Below are 22453 nucleotides of genomic sequence, written 5' to 3'. Positions count from 1 at the left end.
CATCTCTCAGTTTTCCATATGGAGTTCTCCTTTCCCTAATTTTGGCCCAACATTTTAATACTCAAATGGACCTTTGATCTCATCAGCTTGGGTATTTCCTCCACTGGTACAGCTGACAAAATATCTATGTTCTCTTATCTGGTACAATGCTCACCGATACCTTTCTTTAACTCCTCCATAGAGTACCCACCCAATGAAGTCGATATAATATACTTTCTCTAGTTCTTTCACATATTTTATGAATACTGCTGTTGCATGGCAGCTGTCCTGTTATCTCTCCCTCTTGTTATTTAACTTATACTTCCCCTTTCATCAGACAAATCCTAGGTCATGGGGTTTTAGCCTGGGGACCATGGGTCAACAAAATGTGGATAGATTTCAGGGGGACCATGAACTTAGATGAGAAAAATTTATATCTTTATTTGCAGAAACCTTTGGTTTCCTTTGTAATCCTGTGTCTTTTATTCATTTAAAAACAAGATTCTGAGAAAGGGTCCTTCATTTGGTTGCTAAGGTGATCTGTGACATATAAAATTGTAGGAATCTCTGTCCTACATGATGTCTTTTGTACATCTTCTTACATGTAAAATGCTGTACCCAACTTAGACCCTCCCTGTGTCTTTCCATTGCTTTTTGAGTTGGTTAGAATTATGGTTCTTCTGAAACCATAGTATTTCATAAGTTTCAAATTAATTACATTTAACAAATATTTATTAAGCTCCTAGGTGGCTCAGTGGATAGTGCCTAACCTGGAGTCAGAAGACTCATCTTTCTGAGTTCAAATCTGGCCTCAGATACTTAATAGCTGTGTGATCCTGGCCAAGTCATTTAATCCTTTTTGCCTAAGTTTTCTCATCTTTAAAATGAACTGGAGAAGGAAATGGCAAACCACTCCAGCATCTTTGCCAAGAAAACCACAAATGGGGTCAAGAAGAATCAGACATTGGGGTGGCTAGGTGGTATAGTGAATAGAGCACTGGCCCTGGAGTCAGGAGGACTTGAGTTCAAATCTGGCCTCAGACACTTAACACAAAAACTAGCCGTGTGACCTTGGGCAAGTTACTTAACCCCAATTGCCCTCCAAAAAGGAAAAAAAAGAAGAATCAGACATGACTGAACATGTCTGAATAACAGCAATGAAAAAATGTGCTAGGTACTGAGAATTCAAAGCCAAAAACCATAATAATCTCTACCTTCAGAGATTTTACATTCTATTGGAAGATGATGGCCATCCTATATAACCAGGAAAAAAAAAAACAACCAAGAACTGTGATTTGATCATCAAAGGGAACTCCTGGTGTAAAACTTCCTCTACCAATACATTTCAGCACCTGCCTTACATCTTATAGTCTTAGAAAAACTTGTCTGGGGCATGAAGAGGTTAAATGATTTGCCCAGGGTCACACAGCTAATAAGTAGGACTTGTACTATGTCTTCCTGTAAGGTTAGTTCTAAATCCACTATGACATGCTGCATCTCCCCCAGAAGGATTCTGATTTTTTTTTGAGGGCAGTCGGGGTTAAGTGACTTGCCCAAGGTCACATGGCTAGTTTTTGTGTTAAATGTCTGAGGCCAGATTTGAACTCAGGTTCTCCTGACTCCAGGGCTGGATTCTGATATTTTAAAAGATGAGCTTTTGGTACAGCATGTAGCTTGGGATTACTGAGAGTCCTGCAATTGTGAACAGAGTGCCCGCCCTGAAGTCAGGAGAATCTAAGTTCAAATCTGGCCTCAAACACTTAACACAAAGACTAGCCGTGTGACCTCGGGCAAGTCACTTAACCCCAATTGCCCTCCAAAAGGCAAAAAAAAAAAAAAAGTCCTGCTATGTTATAGCTTTACTCTTCTTTCTCATTTGCTCCATAATGACCAAAAGGTGATAAGTATTGTACTTCATTTGGGGAGTAAGAGAATTTCCTGGTAGGCTTAAGGAGGATGGAGTGGGGAGTTAGCAACCTTAAGATTGCCACATTATAAAAGGGAAAGGGAAACAATTTCCATATAAATCCTAGTTAATTAGTCATCGTAATTGTCCTCAGTCTCATCATGGTTGTGGTTGTGGTAGTCATAACTATTAATAATAATCCAAATTTTGAACAGGAATTTCTTTACAACAGCCTGGCTAAGTGGTCAATCAGCCTCTGCCTGAAGACTTACTTCTAGAGAGGGGAAACTTACCAAACCATCCACTTCTGCATTTGATACTTCTAATGGTTGGAAATATTTTTCTTACACAGAATCTAAGTCTGACTATTTACACTTATTAATAGGTCTGCCCTCCAGGTCCAAGCAAAACAAATATAATCCCTCTTTTGTACGACAATCCTTCAAATATCTGAAGATAGCTCTCTTCTCAGTGATGATGATGGTACTGATAATGGTAAGTATGATGATAATGACATGGTGAAATTAGAAAAAAATGAAATTCCTTGATTGGGGCGGCCAGGTTGTACAGTGAGTAAGAGTGCTGGCCCAGAGTCGGGAGATCCAGGATCAGTTCCAGCCTCAGATACTTAACACCCACACAAAATAACTGGCCGTGTAACCTTGAGCAAGTTACTTAACCCCAATTGCTTAAAAAAAAAAAAAGAAATTCCTTGATTTCAGATGCTTAGGGGCTAGAAACACTTTGGAAGCTACAGACCTATAAGGGAAGTCAGATCATCAATATGTCTCTGATTTCTAGTCTACAAATATTTATTGAGTGATTAGTATGTATAAGGTTTAGTATTGGGTATGAAGGACACAAAGATGAAAAATGACAAAATTCTTGCCCTCAAGGGACTTATGATCCAATGGTGGGGATTTGAGTGGGGATGGGGAGAGAAGTCTCTTGTAGCTTTTTCTATTCTTCCATTTCTGAACATATACATTCTAGAAAACCTCCAAGTTTGTTCACAACAGCTCCCATGGCAAGGTGTGTGTGTGTGGGGGGGTGGGCAGTAGGGTAGAGGCAGGCTATGGTAGGGTTCATAAGGCCACTTTTAAGTATGGGTCAAATTCATGCTCCACCAAAATTTACTGTATCTATTCTAAGATGGATGTATACAGGCTTGGGGCAATCCTCTCCTTGATGGTCATCTCCTCTAAGTATCCTGGAATAGTTGCCAGAGGCACAAAAGAATCCAGGATCTTTGGACACCACAAAACTGCAAAGTCACCTCCAAGACTGGACATGTCCATCTGAGGATAGTTACTTGTTCATCCAAGATCAGGGAAGGACAAACACAAAAGAGGTAGTCCCAAACTCAGGCTTGCCAAGGCAAGATGTCTATGCTAGATGCTATGTACTTACTGCTACACAGTGATTGAGGTGGAAGACAAAGCAAGCTATCCATTTCCCTTCCTTTATGGCAAGTGACTTAAAAAATCCTGATAGTTTAGGCTGGAAGGGAAGAGAGCACAGAAGGTGGGCTTACTCCCTTTTAAATGATCACTGATAAATGCAGTGAATAAATATTCAGGCAATAGTGACCCAGAGAATTTATATTGATTTAAAAGAAATCTAAACATTAAAGAAATACTGCTTTGGGGAGAATGATGCTTCTCACTATGTGAGCCTCATTAAGGATGAAGCAATCACTTTTTTTTAATACTAAGACCTTTCCCCAAAAGTTGTACAGCTCCTATCTACCTATATCAGTTCAACAGTATCAGCCGAGTCACCAGCTCTTCCTGCTCATTGGCCAGTATGAAGACTGCCTGTCTATTCTTCTGAAACCACCAAAACCTCTGAATCAAAGTTGGGTCAGGCACCTGTGGGCACCAGGAAACAGAAAGTCCTACTCTGTACTTTGCTTATTCAATCCTATTACACATGCATAGAAGCTTATACAGAATATATTCAAAATGAACGTTAGTTTGAAGAGGGAAGGCACTAACAGCCAGGGCTTGGGAGATAGTATATGGGAGAGCTGGAATTTTAACTAAGGATATGCTGGTTAATGTTTAATGTTTAACAACCACCTCTCTGGGGGAAACGTACCTGTGATACACTTTTTTTTTTTTTTGCTTTTTGGAGGGCAATTGGGGTTAAGTAACTTGCCCAAAGTCACATGGCTAGTTGTGTGTGTGTGTGTGTGTGTGTGTGTGTGTGTTAAGTGTCTGAGGCTGGATCCAAACTCAGATCCTCCTGACTCCGGGGCCAGCGTTCTACTCACTGCACCACCTAGCCACCTGGTGATACACTTTTAAGATTAAAATTTGTTTACTATTTTCTCCATCACTTTCTTAAATATAAGTGATCAATAAAATAATAAATCAGACACTGATTTATGAAATTTAGTGACTCCCAAGGTATAAATACACTGAAAAATTTTGCAATATGCTTTTATCTGTATCAGTGCTAACTCTAGCACACCACTTTTTTTTGGGCAATCAGGGTTAAGTGACTTGTCTATTCTTAGTGTAGCTAGTAAGTGTCTGAGGCCTGATTTACACTCAGGCCCTCCAGATTGTAGAGCTGGTACTCTATCCACTGTGCCACCTAGCTGCCCACCCCCGCCCCCCCACTGATTTTTAACCCAAGTCCTCTGACTCCAAATCTAGCACATGTGCCAGTGCACCAAATGAGCACAGGGCTGTTTGTGGGTATTGGCTTCTTTGGAGACGCTAGGCCCCAGCAGGAAAGATCTTTCTTTTTTCCCCTTCTTCCACCTACCATCATACATAAGTGACTTAACTACTTCGTATTCGCCATCACTATTTCTGGTTTTCCAAAGCCTAACTTTTTTTGCATAGCATCCTTTATTACTTCATCATTGTCTTTCAGTGCAGATTATCCAAAAATTGACTAATTTTTATTTGCTCTCTTAGTACAGAGCCAGCCTCCCACACTTCTCTATCTAGCCTTTTCTCCCCTCATTTCATCCTTCTATTTGTCATCCTGGCACAATGCTGTCCAAGCTTCTGATGCTGAGAACCAAAGTTTTGCTAGCAAATGCTTATTGGATTACAAGGACAGTCAAAAGCAAGCCAGATCATTAGGGAGTGCTCTGCATATTGCTAGATCTATTGTTTTCTTAAGATTTTAGCTTGTAAAAGGTAGTTTCACTGGAAAATCCCTGTGCCAGGTGCTGAAAGTATCTGTTTCTAGCTCCATGAGTTGAGGCAAAGATACTTTCATTGGCTAAGGCAAATTCTTTTGCTGAGTGGCAAACCAAAAACTGCCACGGCTGATTAAGAGCTGAAATGAAGCTCAGGCAATCCATCCATCTCAGGAGCCTTTCATCCTGAGAATGCTATGTTGCAACACAGATAATTGGTTTTGCACAAAATAATCAGAATGCAAAAAAAAAAAGTTTCTTCCCACAAAGCTCAACTTCTTTTTTTCAGGGTTGCTTCATTTCTAGCCAATAGTGACCCAGAATTTATATTGATTTCAAAGAAATCCAAACATTAGAGAAGTGCTACTTTGGGAAGAAGAAAGATGCTTCTCAACTATCTGGGCCTTTGTTTTTTGAGTACTAAAACTTCTCCCAAAAGATTGTATAGCTCCTATCTACCCATATCAGTTCAACAAACATTTATTATGGGTTTACTGTTGTGCGGACCACTGTGGTAAGTCAGTTAGTATTTTTTATATTTATTAAATGCATTATTTATTTATCAAATGGGTATCTATGAAGTGCCAAATACATGCCAGGTAGTATGCCAAGAGCTAGAGTTACAAAAAGAGGCAAAAGACAATCCTTGACCTCGGGGAGCTCACAATCCAAGGGTAAGTAAATATATGCAAACAAGCTATATGCATCATAAAAAGAAAATAACGAGCAGGGACGGTACTATAATTAAGAGGGGTTGGGAAAGGCTTTCTGTAGTAGATGACTCGGGCTTGAAAGAAGCCAGGAAAGTTAGCAAGAAGAGTATTCTAGACAGGAGGGAGAGCCAGAGGAAATACCCAGAGTCAGGAGATGGAGTATTTTGTTCCAGGGACAGAAAGAATGTCAGTGTCACTGGATTGAAGAGTACATCGAGGGAAGTAAGATGTAAGAAGACTGGAATGGTAGGAGAAGATGGAGAAGGATATGTAAGGCTTTGAATGCCAAACAGAAGATTTTGTATTTGCTCCTAAAGGTGATAAAGGGTAAGGGGGTAAAATGGTAGGACCTGTGCTTTAGGAAAGTCACTTTGGTGGCTGAATGGAGGATGGATTAGAGGGGGGAAAGACAAGGAAGGCAGATCCACCGGCAGGCTATTGCAAAAGGTAGTAGAGAAGATACAAATTTAGGAAAAGCATAGTCCCTGACCTCATGAAACTTACAATCTGGTCAGAGGTACCTAAACAATAATACACAATAATGTTACACAAAGTCGATAGATAGGGCTATGCCGTGGACCAAACTCAGTTATTCTTCCTCACTTTGACTGACCATGAAGGAACCTGCATCTAGCCCTGTGTGACTCAGGGCTTTGAAATGACCAAGATTCTCCCTTCCTGGCTGCGGACCCAGAAGAAAAAACGACTCAGTGGAAGTTTAAAAAAGTAACTTGCCAGCTCTCTCATCCTTTCCTGCTTTGAATCCTATTAGGATTATTTCAAGCCAGCCAGTTCCTGAATCATGGGAAGGAAATGAAGCAGATTGCCCTATATCTTACCCCGCCTTCCATGTGGTCACAAACACATGGCATCTAAGTCACATGTTCTGCTTATACAATTCTGATCTTCACATTAAGCTGCCTCTCCTATTTTTTTTTTTTTTATTATTTCCTGACTTTAGATAAATGAGTATCTATCCTGAGGTGGCTATGTCCAGGCTCGGAAGTAACATGGTGAATTCTACAGGTCTGGAGTGGGTCTCATCAGGTCAGAGTTGAATGGTGGCAAGGGGAAAGAGTCAGTATTCTTAAAGAAAATAAATACCAACAAGAGTTTTGCCTGAGTCTGTTCCATTTTACCAGAAGGCCTGGAATGGGAGTTGTTTAGATAATACAGAACAGAGGGGAAATGTAAAATGCCTACTTAGCAGTCCTTCAGTTTTATGTTAAGCTATTTTTAAATATCAACATCCCAGGTGGGTATAACAGTATTTAGCACTGCTCCTTATTTCATTTAAGTTTTATTGTCAATTTGCATTTGTGAGAATCTTTTACATTAAGCATCTCTCTCTCTCTCTCTCTCTCTCTCTCTCTCTCTCTCTCTCTCTCTCTGTAGGAGTTCAAATGTGACCTCAGACACTTACTAGTTGTGTGACCCTGGGCAAGTCATTTAACCCGGTTTGCATCAGTTCATCATCTATAAAATGAGCTGTAGAAGGAAAGAGCAAATCACTCCAGTCTCTTTGCAAACAACTCAATAACAAAAATATCAGATTCATATTCTTCAGTGAGTAACTTTCTATATTTCCTTTGAGGAAAATCTTATGCATTAGCCATAACCTGAGAGTTTAGTCCTCTTCTCAATCTTTCTGGAACTGAATCTGGTCCAGACTGTCTACTTGGTCTAGAGCAGATGGGCTACTTAGTGAGAAGTGAATAAATAGGTACAGTTCCCTAGCTCTTGTGGACCTAGAAGTTGCTGAATATTAGACCTTTCTTAATATTAAAGAAGTGCAAAAAAAAAAGTGACATGTGAGATCTGATGGGGAAAAATTATTATGACAGAAAGGATCAATACAGACTTCATAGAGAAGGTGGTATCTGAGTTTATCTTTAAAGGCTGGGCAGAGGTTCAGCAGACAGAGAAAGGGAGGACATTTCAAGCATAGAGAACAGTGCAGTAAAGGCCTGCAGAGTAGAAAATATAAGGGGAATGGAGGGAAATACCATTTAACTAGAACGTAAAGTATATGGAAAGAAATAAGATGACATAAAAATAGGATGGTACCAGATCACACCAACTAAGAAGTGTGAACTTCATTGGCTGATATGGTTTGGAGATGGAGAGAAAGATCAAATTTAGAAAGAACCCCAAACATTTTGACTCTGGGCAGATCCTTAACCTGTCTGCACCTGTCTCCTTATTTGCAAATTTAAGCAATTGGACTAGGGGATTTCCAAGGTCCCTTCTAAGCTCAGTGTTGTCAAACTCAAAGAGTAACAGGGGTGCTAAATCATACATAAGGATACCTGAGGGATGCATGCTGACTTAGAAAACTGTACAAGTTTATACATATTTTTATTAATACATCAGTGCATCAAAATCACATAGGAACTACATTTTACTCTAGTTTGGATTGACGTGGGCTAACTATCTGACACCTCTATTCTAGTTGAATGGTCTGACTCTACAAGATGAAATTCAATAGGGATAAATGTCAAGTATTACACTTTAGTAAAAAAAAAAAAATTCAAGTACAAAAAGGAGAAAACATGGTTAGACAGAAGTTCCATGAAAAAATCTAGAGGTTTCGGGGAAGCTAGGTGGCTGAGTGAACAGAGCACCAGCCCTGGAGTCAGGAGGACCCGAGTTCAAAGTCGGCCTCAAACACTTAACACTTACAAGCCATGTGACCTTGGGCAAGTCACTTAACCCCAATTGCCCTGCCTTCCCCTCTCAAAAAAGAAAAAATCTAGAGGTTTTAGTGAACTTCCAGTTCAATATGTCAGTGATACAATGTAGAAGTCAAAAAGTTAGTGTAATATTGGACTGTACTTAGAGACTTAGCTCCCAGAAATAGTTCCATTGTACTCTGACCTTGTTAGACCTCATCTAAAGTATTACATTTAGTTCTTCTAGTCACAGTTTAAGAAGGACTTTGATAAGCTAAAGAGTATTCAGAGAAGGAAACCAGAATGGTGAGGGCCTTGGGTTCATGTTCTGGGAAGACTGGTCCATCATGAACTGGGTCGTTAAGCTTGGAGAAAAGAAGACTCAGAAGTAATTTGATAGCTGTGTCCAAGTACTTGAAGGGATGTCAATATGGAGAGAGTTGACTTCAGAGTGCAGGAATTAGGAGAAATGGATGAAAGAGGCAAGTGTCAGTTTGATGTCAGGAAAATATTCCTAATAATTAGATCCATCTGAAAGTGGAATTGGATGCTTAATGGTAGATTTCTCTTCATTGGAAGTTTTCTAGTAGACTTTTGTCAGGTATGTTATAGTTAGAGATCCCTTTAATGTAGGGGTCGGACTAGGAGGCTACTGAGATTTTTTTCCAACTCTCAAATTTTTTGATTCTTCTGTAATTTTTTTTCTTCTGATTCTTATGTTGTATCTGAAAGAAAAGATCTTGATCAAAAGTAAAAGATTATGAAAGGAAGGGAATTAAGGTGGGAGCTTGAGGAGAGATAGAATAGTGAAGTACAAATCCCACTGGGTTTGGAATTAAGAGCTGAGTTGAAATTCTAGCTCTGTTACTCACCATAAGTGGATCTCTGGGACCTCCTTTTCTCTGGGGCTATTTCCTCACTGTCAAATGAGAGAATCACACTAGATGGCTTCCAAGGTCTCTATGATAGGGCTGCTCACTGATCAGGGCAAAGACTACTTGAAGTATGCCAAGGGAGAGGAAAAGGAAACAGAATGCCTTGAGTGTCAAATAAATGGGATTAGAAGTAAGATGACTCATCTCAGGGCCAACTCTATGAAGATATCAGCACAAAAGTGATCTTAGAAAAATCTGACATGCATATTGCATTTTACAAAGTGATTTCATGTATATGATCCTATTTGATACAACAGCATTGAAGAGAGTAGGTAGCATAAGTATTATTTTTGGAGGTATGAGTGTGAATATATATATATATAGATAGATAGATATATATGGATAGATAGATAGATAGATATCTTTAAATTTTTTTTCCCTAAAATACTGTTTGAACTGCTGGTTAGGTCAATCTGATTCTGGGAGTGATGATAGTTCCAATGTTGTGAGATATGTCTACAAGAGGGCAAAGAAAGGGGGTATAATTATTATTATTATACCCATTTTACAGAGAAGTAAACTGAGGCTCAAGCAGATTAAGTGACTTTCCCAAGATCCCAAAGCTACACAGTAGCAGAGCTGGGACCTTTAACCCAGATCATTGGACTCCTAAGTCCACTGTCCTTTCAATGATATAGCAGTTACCTTCACACAAAGATAATTTTCTTCTCTCTTGCCTGATATTCTCATCATAATTCTCAATCAGCCAACAAAGTAGAGAACATTGCCTTTTAGAAGTTGTCTATTACTCAAATATATATTAGCAGGGAAACACCTTTCATCCTTCTTCCATTAGCACAGAACTAGTTTATTGGAGTCACTGGTCAATACATTAAAAGAAGATGGCTCAAGATAGCCTAGAAGAGATGGGATATAGGACAGGTAAATATTAAGGGTGAACAATGAAACATAGCTGGGACAAGCCCTGGGTGATAGAGGAAGAGTGGATGCTGGGAAAAAGAAGGCTGTGTGAACAGGAGTAGAGGTTGGGAAGGGGGAAGGAAACAGGAAATACCATAAGGAAGAGGATCTGTTTTATATTCTGAAAGATATTATATTTTTTTTGGCTTTGTTTAAAAGACAGAGGATGAGTACCTATCTGAACCCTAATGCTACTCAACCCACATAACTGTCTGTAAGCAAAAACAAGAGATCTTTTTTTATCCCATGGCCCCTCATATATCAGCCAATGTAATAAAGCAAAAAGCACTAATTCCTCATTCAGTTATATGCAAATTTCAACAGTTTTTGTACCATGTGAACAAAACATCTAGAAGTTTGACTCAGTTTTTCAAGCTTCTCATACAGATGTATGTATGTATGTATGTATGTATGTATGTATATATGGCATATAAATGTAGACACCTATAATTCTTCTACTTTGAGCAAATTCTAGGTTTCTCATGACTTAGTGATTTGGGAAATGGAAGGAAGGTGTAGGAGTAATGGAGTTGACTCAAATGTCTTTGTAAAAACTAAATGGGGGGGGGGTGGCTTTGACATGTGTAGGCTCACTGAGCAGTACTGGGTAAAGAAATGCTCCCATCTATTTCTAAGGCCTGTCCAGTCCTCATTCCTTCAAGTCAACATGAATATCCAGTTAAGGTTGTGACAACAGGTTTCAGAGTGTTCAGGTCACACCCTGAGTTCAAATCCAAACTAGAGACCAAGCCAAAACTTTTGGATAAACTAGGGGTGTGACCCACATCCACATACCTGCTGTTGTAGTCTTCTCAAACTTCTAATCCCAGAATAATAGCATTTGAGTTGATTGTGGAATCTGTAAGCAAGGCCACTGAAACCTCAAAAGCCTGTGGCCAAGTGTTTAAAATAATAAATGATCCACACCAGATTTGACTCCCCACTCTTGAGTGTAGTAGGCATTAAAATCTGCTGCTCACAAACTTGGACTATTGTATTTCAGGGTCAATGTCCCTCATATTCCCATAATCTTAGACCAAAGCTGGTAAACCTCTGATGTTCTCTTATGCTCTTTCAGGCCCCTCTCCAAAAAAGAAAAAGTGAAGGTGATGTCATAGACCATCTCTTCCTCCTTCCTGGAGTTCACAAATTTGATAGCCACCCATTTCTCTCCTTCACTAGATGAACTCTCCTTAAGAAGAAAATTGAGTCCCTTCATCTTCCTCCATTCACAACTCATATACCCCATACCTCCCTCCAGCAACTGCACTTACAGCCTGGATAAGATAGGGAGACCCAGTTACAAAAAAATAATAAATATAAATACAAAACAAAAGAAATTAAAATTAAATAAAATTTATCTACAATTCTCCTGAGTCAATTCAACAAACAGAAGGTAAACTTCTTTGGAGCACGGATGTTTCTAATTTGTCTCTCCATCCTCAAGTGCCTGACACATGTCAGTCAGACAGTAAACATTTATTATTAACCACCTACTATGAGCCAGGCACTCTGCTAAGCCCCGGGGATACAAAGAAATGTGAGACCCTGCTTTCAAGGAGCTCGAACTCTAATGGGGGAAACAACATGTAAATAACTATGTAAACAAGCCAATTACAGGAAAAATAGGAAATGATCAACAGAAGGAAGGCACTAAAATTAAGATGGATTGGGAAAGTCTCCCTGGGATTTTAGATGGGAATTTAGGTAAGATTTTAGATGGGAATTTAGGTAGGATTTTAGATGGGAATCGAAGGAAGCCAAGAAGGTCTGGAACAGATGAGGAGAGAGAGCATTCCAGGCATGGGAGACTGCCAATGAAAACACCCAGCTAGGAAATGGTATGTCTTGTTTGAGAAACTGTAAGAAGGCCAGTGTCACTGGACTATGGAGTACATGGGGGGGGAGGGGGGTGTAAGGGGCAAGAAGACTGGAAAAGTAGGAGGGGACCAGGTTATGAAGAGTTTTGAATGTCAAACAGATTTTATATTTGATCAGACAGGTGATAGGGAGACACTGGAATTTTTTTGAGTGGGGAGAGAAGAAATGATATGGTTAGACCTGTACCTTAGGAAGATCACTTTGACAACTGAGTAGAGGGTGGACAGAAGTGGGGAAGAGATGAGTGAGGCTGGGAGATCAAATGGAAGGCTATTGAAATAATTCAGGCATGAAGTGATAAGAGCCTATGCCAAGGTGGTAGCAGTAGTAGAGGAGAGAGTGTATGTACAAGATATTATGAAGGTAAAATGGACACGTCTTGAATAAAAGATTGGATGTGGGGAGAGGGTGAGAGTGAATTTGAGGATGACACCTAGAGGCTGTGAATCTTGGTGAGGATAGTGGTACCTTGATAGCAATAGGGAAGTTTGGAAGGAGGGTTTGGGAGAGAAAGTTAATGAGTTTAGTTTTAGACAAGTTAAGATATTTAAAGGACATCCAGTTTGACATGTATAATAGGCAGTTGTCTGAAGATTTAGGAGAGCCAGCAAAGGAGACTGAGGACTGGTCAAACAGGCAGGAGAACCAGGACAAAGAAGTGTCATGGAAACCTGGAGAGAAGAGGTCAAGAAAAGGGTGCTCAACAATGTCAAAGGCAGCAGAGGTCGAGAAGGATGAGGATTGAAAAATGGTCACTTTATTTGGCAATTAAGAGATCATTGGTAACTTTGGAGAGAGCAGAATAATGAGGCTATGGAAAGTTAAGAAGAGAGGAAAGGAAGGGGACCACCTATTATTGTAGGTGGTCTTATCAAAGAGTTTAGCCACAAAAAGGAGGACAGATAACTAGTAAAGATGGATGGATCAAGTGAAGATTTTTGAAAGTCCTAAGTGTGTAGGCAGTAGGGAAGATGTCAATAGTCAAGGAGAGACTGAAGATAAGTGAGAGAGTGGGGATAATAGAGGTAATCTGCTGAAAGAAAACAGGATAGAATGGGATTAGTTGTACACGAATAGAGGGGTTTGCTTGGTTAAGGAGAAGGGCCACCTCGTTATGTGAAACAAGAACGAAGGAGACAGTAGCAGAAAGCATTGGGTGATGTGAGATGAGAAGGGAAGAGGGAGCTCTAGTCAATATTTTCCTTTTTTTTTTTTTGTCCAGTAAACTATCAGGTAAATTTCTCAGTTGAGAAAGTGGGGAGAGGAAGCCATAGCAGGTTTGAAAGGTTTGGAAGAGTCACTGGTAGTAAGTGGGATAATGGATTAATAAGATGTAAAAGGATTGCCTTGCAGTAGTGAGGGTCCAATTCTGTGATTTTCTACAGCTTTTTTCAGCAGTTCATGTATAGGAGTAGTGAAGGCAGCAGATGATGGAGATGATGCAAGACTGAGGCTTGGACATGTAAGGTAAGGGAACAAGGGACCCTAGAGGACAGGGTAGAACTGAATGGGTTCACCAAGAAACTACAATGGAGAAGGGAGGAGTATAAGCTAATGCATAGGCGATTGCCTGGGAAAGAATTCTTGAGCATTCTATGGCTCTATACCTCTCTTCAAACAATTCTTCCTCATTATAATTGTTTCCCTTTGTATCTTCACAATTTCACTCTTTAGAGTAGAGGGTCTTAACCTGAAGTGTGGGAAGATATTATATTGATAATCATTTTGATAAAAAAAATGGTTTTCTTTGTAATTCTATGTATTTCATTTTATGCATTTAAAAGTATTATTCTTTTTTTTTTTTTTAAAGCAATCAGGGTTAAGTAACTTGCTCAGGGTTACACGGCCAGTTATTTCTGGGTGTGGTGCTAAGTATCTGTGCCTGGATTTGATTCCCAGGTCATCCTGACACTGGAGCCGGTGCTCTTACTCAATGAGCCACTTGGCCGCCCCTACTTCCAATAATTCTGAAGCACATTTGATCAGGAGGTACTTTTTTTATTTGCTTCCTATCCACTAATGAAATATTACTTGGATCACAGAAAAGGTTTAGGTGCCTTATCTCCTAAGTCCTAAAAGGTCAGAGATCACATACATGTCCTATCAAAACTTTACATCCCTGTTTTAATGGTTAGGACACTTTCATCACAAAGGAGGTTTTTAAAAAATTGTTAAAGTTGCTGAACAGGATCAGCAAACCCCAAGTGCTTGCAGAGATATGCAGTGGGTTCTAGTTTTCTTCTGTAATTCTTGTTGACAGACTTGATTTCCTACAAACTCAGCCTTCTTTCAGACCTTTCTTGTTCCATGAGAACAAAATTGAAAAACTTGCAAAGATGATTGGGATGCTTCTTTGACATCTTTCTAACAACAGATTTTCAATTAGCCAATATTCCTGTTGATCCAACTAGCACAGTACTTTTATTATTAAAAATGTTAACTTTTCTTTCAGGTTCCTCATCAGACCCAACCCTCCTATTTATATTCAGTTTATGGCATGAAGAACATGCACAAAATGACTAAATAGGTATGTAAAAATTAGTTTATTTCTACTTTTAATAAATGAGAAGAGAGGGGAAAACACAGTAGCCTGTCTCATATAGAACATTTATAATACATAACAATCCATAAAGCCTCATGGTGAGGTAGGAACAGCTTTGGAAAACAATGTACAGTCATAAAACATATAAAAAAAACACACCAAAAATCGGTAAAATTTTACACAGAAAATATATTTGTATCTGCATTTAGTGAGATGACAAACTGCATAAAACTGCACCACATTCTGCCTAAATAGCTGGCAAGAGCAGACACCGAAAGGACATTATGAAAGTTCCATAAAGAATCACAGCATACACTGATGCACTTTCATTGTGCTGTTTCAAGGCAGAATGATAACATGGCCATTTCTGTGTCTCCAGCAAGACTTCTCCTATACAACCCTATATACTAATTGTATGCTACATTCCCTTCAGTCTCTTTTTGTCAAAGACATTGGACCATAAAATTTTTGGTTTAAAGGTTTAAATTGTAGGACATACGAGAGGCCCTTTGCCAGTGAAAATGATCGCTAAGATATTCCAGGTTTTGCCAGGAAAATGAAATTGCAGTTCCACATAAGGTCTGTAAAGCTACATCAAGATGACGCTATTCAACTCTTTCAGAGATGGTCAAATAATAAGTCTGATTCATGTCTAACATTGAACAGAAAAAGGAGGGAAAGTTTCTTCTGCTACCTCGTGAAATTTTAACACTGTTTTGTGATTCACCACTACACTGAAACTCAGTATTAAGTCAATATTTCTATATGGTTTGAAGAGCTTCAGCACATCAACCAAGTTACCCTCCACATTTGTTTTTCCATATTCTTTGTGAAGACATTAAGACAAAAGGTGAAGATGTGACATTTACAGCTTTCTTATTAAAAAAAAAAAAGTATTAGCATTCAAATAAATCTTCAACCCAACAGGTATCACACTTTAAGTACTCTCATGTTATATCCTTGTCATTTCCTTTAATGTTTTCAAGTTTCTAATTTTAGAAAAACAAATATATGAAAATTAATTTAGATAGTTCTTTGAAAATAACAGCAGTTAACAAAGTTTCCCTTATAATATAGCACCCTTTCTGACAGTGATTTTCAGTGGGGTACTTGATGGGGGAAAAAATTCCTACTCAAATTGCTTGCCTCAGAAACGTGGCATTTCCCCTCCCCCTTAAAAAAGACATTCAAATACACTGAGTAAAAATAGTTTTTCTAATTCATATCTTTCTTAATGCAGATGTGTACTCTAAATTAATTCAGGATTCACACAAGCTAAAATGTCACAATGGAGAATCTATTCTCCCTTAAGGCTGCATTTGGCTTGGAAAAAAACTTTTCTAGATTGGTTTTAATTCAGGCACATCAAGTGCCTCCTTTCCTACAAGACAGACAATAGACAAAATTCTAAGTGTCCATATCATAAACTCACTGATCTTACAAAGGAAAAGCCAGCTTAAAAAACTACAAGGCGAAGAACGGGTATAGAAATGCAAAATGGGTTTTTTTTCTTTAAATATTGGGCTCAAGTGCCCTAAGAATTTGAGGGAGTATCCCCCCATTTCCTTTCATAAAGGCAAAAGGGATTCAAATTCTAGGGATTCTAAATACAAAACAAAACAAAAAAAAACCCCCCACGGTTTTCAACGTAACTTTTTATATGGTAAAATATGGGTTAGAAAGTGCATTGTAGAGAAACACTGTTTCTCTGTTAAAATCCAAAAGGTGAGTCAGTGCCCACTGCTTTTGTTATTAAATAACAAACTACTTTAAGAAGGAACACACTAGGGTACCACTGTATGCATTATATATAAACTACTTCAAAACAAGTTATGAAAAACAAAGATAACTAGACCTACAGGTTACTTTTATAGTACTTTTGAGAAAAAACATAGCCCTTGTCCTGTGCTTATATTTTTAAAACTTCAATTCTTTAGCAAACAGACTCTATTATATAGTGCATTTGTTCAGAGAACCCTTCCTGGATGTTAAGATATTTTTTACTAGTTATCTTTTTGTATCATTACTGAAAAGCTTACAAAATATAAAGTTGGCTTTGAAATGCCTTAATAAAATATTCCATAGTTTAAAATGTTCAATCAGGAATGCACATGATAATGGCACAATTAGCAGCTTCTTCTTGTTTACCCACATAATGAGACTTCCCCTGTTTTGGGTTACAAAAACTCAAATTTACACAAAAGTTAAAGAAACCTATAGTTTAGGAATTAATTGAATTATGAGGGGGATATCAGCAAAATAGTATTGAGACCCCAATTGGCAGGTTAGTTTTGGCCCATTTTAGCAAACCTGAATTTATAAACTGTGTTCCTATGGTTATCCAAGCACAAATCATTCTCATTCTTAATGGAATAAGCTGTCCATTAACATGGCCTGCTTAAAAAAAAAAAAAAAGCCCATTGCCAGCAACAGGCACACACTAGTAAGGAGAAAATTTATGCCTGCTACTATAAGAATTATACACTAAAAAAGAAATTTCTAATTCCAGTCTTTTTCAATATCTTTATCTTAAACTGCATTTAAATAGTGAATTGTTTTCTAATCAAAAAGATAAGCCATTCCCAGAAGTAGTCATCTATAAAAACAACTGAAGTAGTCAGGACACTGTACTCTTGGCAAAATAGTTCTATGTATAACTGATGTCCATCAATATAAATCTCATTACAGACAAAAAAATCTACACTTAATAAAAAAGCATAATGATTCTCCCAATCAAGACAATTTTTTTTAAAACTTCTTAAATACTGTTTAAGTAACTGTACTTAAAGGGAACAGCAACAGTTAAAAGCAATTTCAGTCATAGTTCAGTCAACTCATATGTAGGTGTTATAGTATATATTCAAAATAAGTCACTGTTGGAAGACCTGAGCAATGACAAGACATTATAGAAGTAAGAGTCCAGCCTTAATTATGATTTTAGTTTTTAAAGGATTTAATACTCAAGTGATATTAACCTCCTAATTTTTTTTCTCCCTAGTAAGTGGCTCACAAAGAAACAAAAACACTGCAACTCAGCTCTTCTAAATCTATTTGGAGATGCCATGAAATAACTTGAGAAAACAGCATCTTTGAGATACCTATTAAAGAGTTAAATAAATTACATTTAATGACTATTTTAATATCTTTGTTATACATAGATACTCTCTGAGTAAACTGAGCCTTCAGTATTACTAATGGAGACCAATCTTTCAAACATAAACAATGCTGGTGAACACCTCTATATAATGTACATCTTCATAATTTCTTGAAAGACAAGTGTTTAATGCATGTATTGAAAGTATTTAAACAATTCAAATGTTCTTCCAAACATTAACAAGTTATAAAAGAATCTAAATGATGTTCAGTTGGGTCAACTTTTATATTCTTCTTCAAATGCCCTATTATGTGTATAAAATGCAATCTTTCATTAATTGACTCACATTTCAAGTGGAATAATACTCAGCAGTAAAGAATAGAACTTAATACAAGACAGTAATTGATCTTTTTCTTGGTAAAATGATAAAATTGCTCAACATGGAAAAAAATGGAATAATTTCTCCCATTAACATCCATGAGTCGGTTTAAAAAAAAATGCTACCATTATGCTATGTAATAATTTCAAAAGGGGAAAGGGAAATATTAATCTAAACTAAGGAAGCAAAAAAATACTATTTCAAGTTTCATCAAGAAATTTCAAATAAAAGTAAAACATTGGGTGAGGGGAAAGACAAAGCAGAGAAGTTCTAGTAACAAATTAATTTTAATTTATTTGTCCCCAATTAAGTTTTGCTATGGGAAAACTGAAATCAGAAGTATCATTATGTTATACAAGGCTTATACTTACTTTTAACAAAAAAATGTAACATAGTGTTAAAACTGGCTTTCCAAAATTGTTACAGCATAGCTGTAACTGTGCACTGATAATCACAAAGTTGTAATAGAAAACTTTGTGTTATGCAATTCCATTATGTTCTTACAAAAATAGAATTAAACAGTGTGACCAAAACAAGGACTTCAGCAATTATACTACTTGGCAACTTAGGATTTCAATGGAGAGTCTCTTCCTCTGATAGATGAAAACAAGTTGAACATCACATGTTTTGAAAACTTACATAGATGATTCTGTTGGCTTGTTTGGCATCTTCTTTATATCTATCATGACAGCAGGTATACTATCAATTTTAGTCCTCCTGGGCTGCTTCTCTAAATTGTCACTAAGTTCTAAACAAGAAATGCTAACTGCAGAACTCTTTTCCGTTTCCCTTCCAGAATTGGTTTTTTGTGCGGTCCCACAACATTGTTTCAACGCACACTGAGTTCTACAGGCAAGCTCACATGGGGCAACGCTTGATTTAGCGCCTACACTAGCAAATTCAGGCTGAATGGTAGTGGCATGGATTCCGTGATTGTGAAAAACGTCTTTAATGGTTTTGGCCACCTCCATGTAGGATGCAGGGTCGTGACATTTTATGTGAGCAGTGGCGATGATTCTGCTTCCAGCAAGTTGCCAAACATGCAATTCATGAACTTCTTCAACTCCTTCAACATTTCGAAGTTCCATTTTCAAATTTCTGATATCTACTTGTTTAGGTACAGTTTGCAAAAGGATAAGGGCTGATTCCTTAAGCAATGGATAAGTGGTGTAAAGAAGTATACCAACCATCACAAGACAAAGAGTTGGATCTAAATATAGCACCCAGCATGGACCAGCCTCATCTACTGGTCCAGTACTATTAATTAGACCCACAAATGCCTGGCAGGGCTCATCGATACATGGGTTCTTACAGATTCCATCAGAACAAGATTTCCAAGAAAAGAAAAAGACTAAGGCATTTATCACTACAATTACTGAACCCAAGGCATCTCCAAAGACATGTAGAAAAACTCCACGCATGTTAAGTTGTCCACTATTATCTTCATCTTCGGAATCTAAATTGTCTGAATCGTCACCAATAAGATCTCCATTAACTTGGACATCCAGTGCACGATCTCTGGCTTGTTCTTCTACAAAGAGATGCAAAATTATTACCACACATTTAGAAAATGTTCACACAAAAAAGCTATATTCTCAAAGAACTGCTTTTTGGGGTAAGATAAATGATAACAGCCTAGATGGACTTTAGGGCCCCTAAAATATAAATAAATTGATAAACATGGGTGGGCATAACATTGGCTATAGTTTCTCTGAATGGGTACTTAATACATCACTAAATTAATTCTGCCTCTTTTCCTTATTGAAAGTGAGGGGGAACTTGTTTAGCCAAACAAAAAAAAATGTTTAGCAAAGATCTCTATAGACCTCCAGGAATAAAAAGGTAAATCTGAGGGCTATAAAGTCAACTATGTAGAAATGACCTACTATCATAGTGTCTATTGGACGCTTGATTCCAGGTTTGTTTGGTTGGGTTTTTTTTTCAGTCATTCACATTTTCCTTGAATTTAAAAACAATTGTCAGTTTATGATATTTAATGAGACTGAGGAGGGGACAACAGCAATCAACAATTGCAGAGACTTATATAAAAGCTGAACTTTCTCTCAGGTTCCTTTTAATTCTATTTAAAAAGTAAAATTTATTAAAGTACTACATACTTGTACAGTTTAATAACTGGAACCAACATCCTATTTGGGAGTAGGAAGAAATCCATAAAAGGTTGAATTAAACCATTTAACTACATTTTTTGATGACTAATTTCCATAATTTAAATGGATGAGGTATCATGGCTTTTGTTTTAGGATGATTCTGTAGTCACTGAATTGGGCCCATCAGAATGATAATGCTCAGAGAGGTAAAATCAGAAATTATTTCATAAGACTAGGGATGAACTGAACCACACACTGCCATTCATAAAAGAAAACCTTTAACCAAATGCTTGTTGAATGGAAAAACTAACAGAGCTTTTCCTCTGCTCCCCAGCAAGTATGGGAAATTAAACCCACCATCCAGAAAGAAATATGCCACCATCCCCCAAAGGTTTTTTGCTAAACAGATCACCACCAGCCCAGAACTTGGCTCAGTGTGGACTAACTACTGTCAGAGTTAAGTCCTAGAGATAACCCAGCTGCCAGGATCTGTTTCCCTCTTGTAATCACAGGATATAGGATATTAGAACTGGGGTGGACCTTAGGCTATAGCTATCCCATACTCTTTATCATTCAGTAACACTGGAATTCTATGCCATTTCTGACACTGGGCACCGACTCCCTGCCACAGTTCCTCTTTCCTGGCCCTGGGCCCCCATCCCTTGAATGCTCTCTCCCTCCCTCACCTTTACCTCCCTGCTGCCTTCAAGTCTTCAGTTTAAATCCCTTCTCCAGGAGGCCGTTAGCGGGTGAGAGATTACACCAATTTTCTATCAGATCTATCTATCTCTATCTATCTCTCTATCTATCATCTGCCCATCCATCCATCCATCCATCCATCCATCCATCCATCCATCCTTTACAGGTAGTTCTTTGCCCGTCTCCAGAGCCCAATAGACCGTGGGCCCCTAAGGGCAAGGCCTCCCCCGGCCTCTCTCCACTTCCCCCCGCAAACAAGGCTTATTGGCTTAACCTGAGGTCGTCAGCCCAGCCCCCTTCCTTTGGGCCCCCCCGCGAGCTGCAGAGCCAGGACTGGAAGGAATCTGGGCGCCTGCCTCCTGACAGACTCGGTACTCTTCCTCCGCAAGCCCGTCAGCCTCCCCTCCCAGGCTGGGGTGGGTGTGTGCCGGGTGGGCAGGGGATGTCAAGACACTGCACGTGGGGGAAAGGCGAGTGGAGGGAGGCCGGCTGCGCCCGCGCCCAACAGCAGAGGGCGGTGCAGGCCCCCTCCCCTCTAGCTCCCGGGGCCGGGGCGGGGGGCAGCGGTGGCTCCGGAGCCCCCAGCCCGCAGCGGCGCAGTGGCGGGCCCTCCTTCCTACCTGCTCGGTCCAGCTTCATGCCGTTCGAGTTGCTGCTGTTGATGACCAAGTTGTTGGTCTCCTCGCCGTCCGCCGCCCGGTCGCTCTCCGTCACGTTGCCGTTGTTGCCCCCGCTGCGACTGCTCTTGCCCCGGACCCCCTTGGTGAGGCTGTGGCCGTGGCCGTGCCCCCCGTGGGAGTGGCCGTGGCCGCCCCCGCCGGGCCCGCCCCCGTCCCCGAAGCCACTGTGGTGGTGGAAGAGGCAGAGCCCCAGCAGGTTGACCACGAGCCCGGCCACGCCGACCCCGAGGACCACCAGCGGCTGCTGCATCTCGTGGGGCTCGATGAAGCGCTCGATGGCCTCCAGCAGGATGGCGAAGCAGAGGCCGGTCAGGAAGATGGCGTTCACCAGGGCGCCCATCACCTCGGCCCGGATCCAGCCGAACGTGTTCTTCTGGGTGGACTGGGTCCGCCGGGCGAAGCGCTCCGCCACCAAGGCCACGATGAGGGCCAGCACGTCGGACAGCATGTGGAACGAGTCCGAGAGCATCGCCAGCGACGAGGTCAGCCGGCTCACCACCACCTCCAGCACCATGAACATGAAGGTCAGCGACAGCATGCACAGCAGCCGGGCCCGGTTCCGACCCCAGCACCCCATGGCTGCGGGACCCGTCAAGCCCAGGATGGGCCCTACGCAGCGAGAGCGGAGCCCGCGGGCGGGCCGGAGAGGTTTCCCGGCGAGGGCGACCCCGCGCGGTACCAAGCCCGGCCGGAGCTGCCTGGAGCCCCGGGGAACCGACCTTCCTCCAACTACTACCGCCGAGACCCTCCGGGGCTAGGGTGAGAAGACCCTTCGGGGCCCGGC

General features: G+C 39.8%; 1 protein-coding gene across 1 annotated transcript; it reads right to left on the bottom strand.

Moving 5' to 3' along the window:
- Nucleotides 1-14691: 14691 nt before the first annotated feature.
- SLC30A1 (solute carrier family 30 member 1) lies at nt 14692-22386 on the bottom strand. The gene is made up of 2 exons (XM_069108764.1): nt 21610-22386; nt 14692-19713 (listed from the first exon to the last, which is right to left on the bottom strand). The coding sequence occupies exons 1-2, from the start codon at nt 22244-22246 to the stop codon at nt 18818-18820; spliced, it is 1533 nt and encodes a 510-aa protein (XP_068964865.1). The 5' UTR covers nt 22247-22386; the 3' UTR covers nt 14692-18817.
- Nucleotides 22387-22453: the final 67 nt, after the last annotated feature.

This window comes from Petaurus breviceps, unplaced genomic scaffold (assembly GCF_028583685.1).
Source record: "Petaurus breviceps papuanus isolate PSGF00001 unplaced genomic scaffold, PetGlider_PUasm1.0 90434, whole genome shotgun sequence".
Classification (NCBI taxonomy): Eukaryota; Metazoa; Chordata; class Mammalia; order Diprotodontia; family Petauridae; genus Petaurus; species Petaurus breviceps.
The sequence above is the reverse complement of the archived record's forward strand: the minus strand, read 5'-3'. Positions and strand labels throughout refer to the sequence as shown.

Coding starts and splice junctions, on each gene's coding strand:
- SLC30A1 (XM_069108764.1), bottom strand. CDS start 22,246: ATGGGGTGCTGGGGTCGGAACCGGGCCCGGCTGCTGTGCATGCTGTCG. Junction 19,714..21,609: donor CATGAAGCTGGACCGAGCAG/GTAGGAAGGAGG, acceptor ATCTCTTTGTAG/AAGAACAAGCCAGAGATCGT.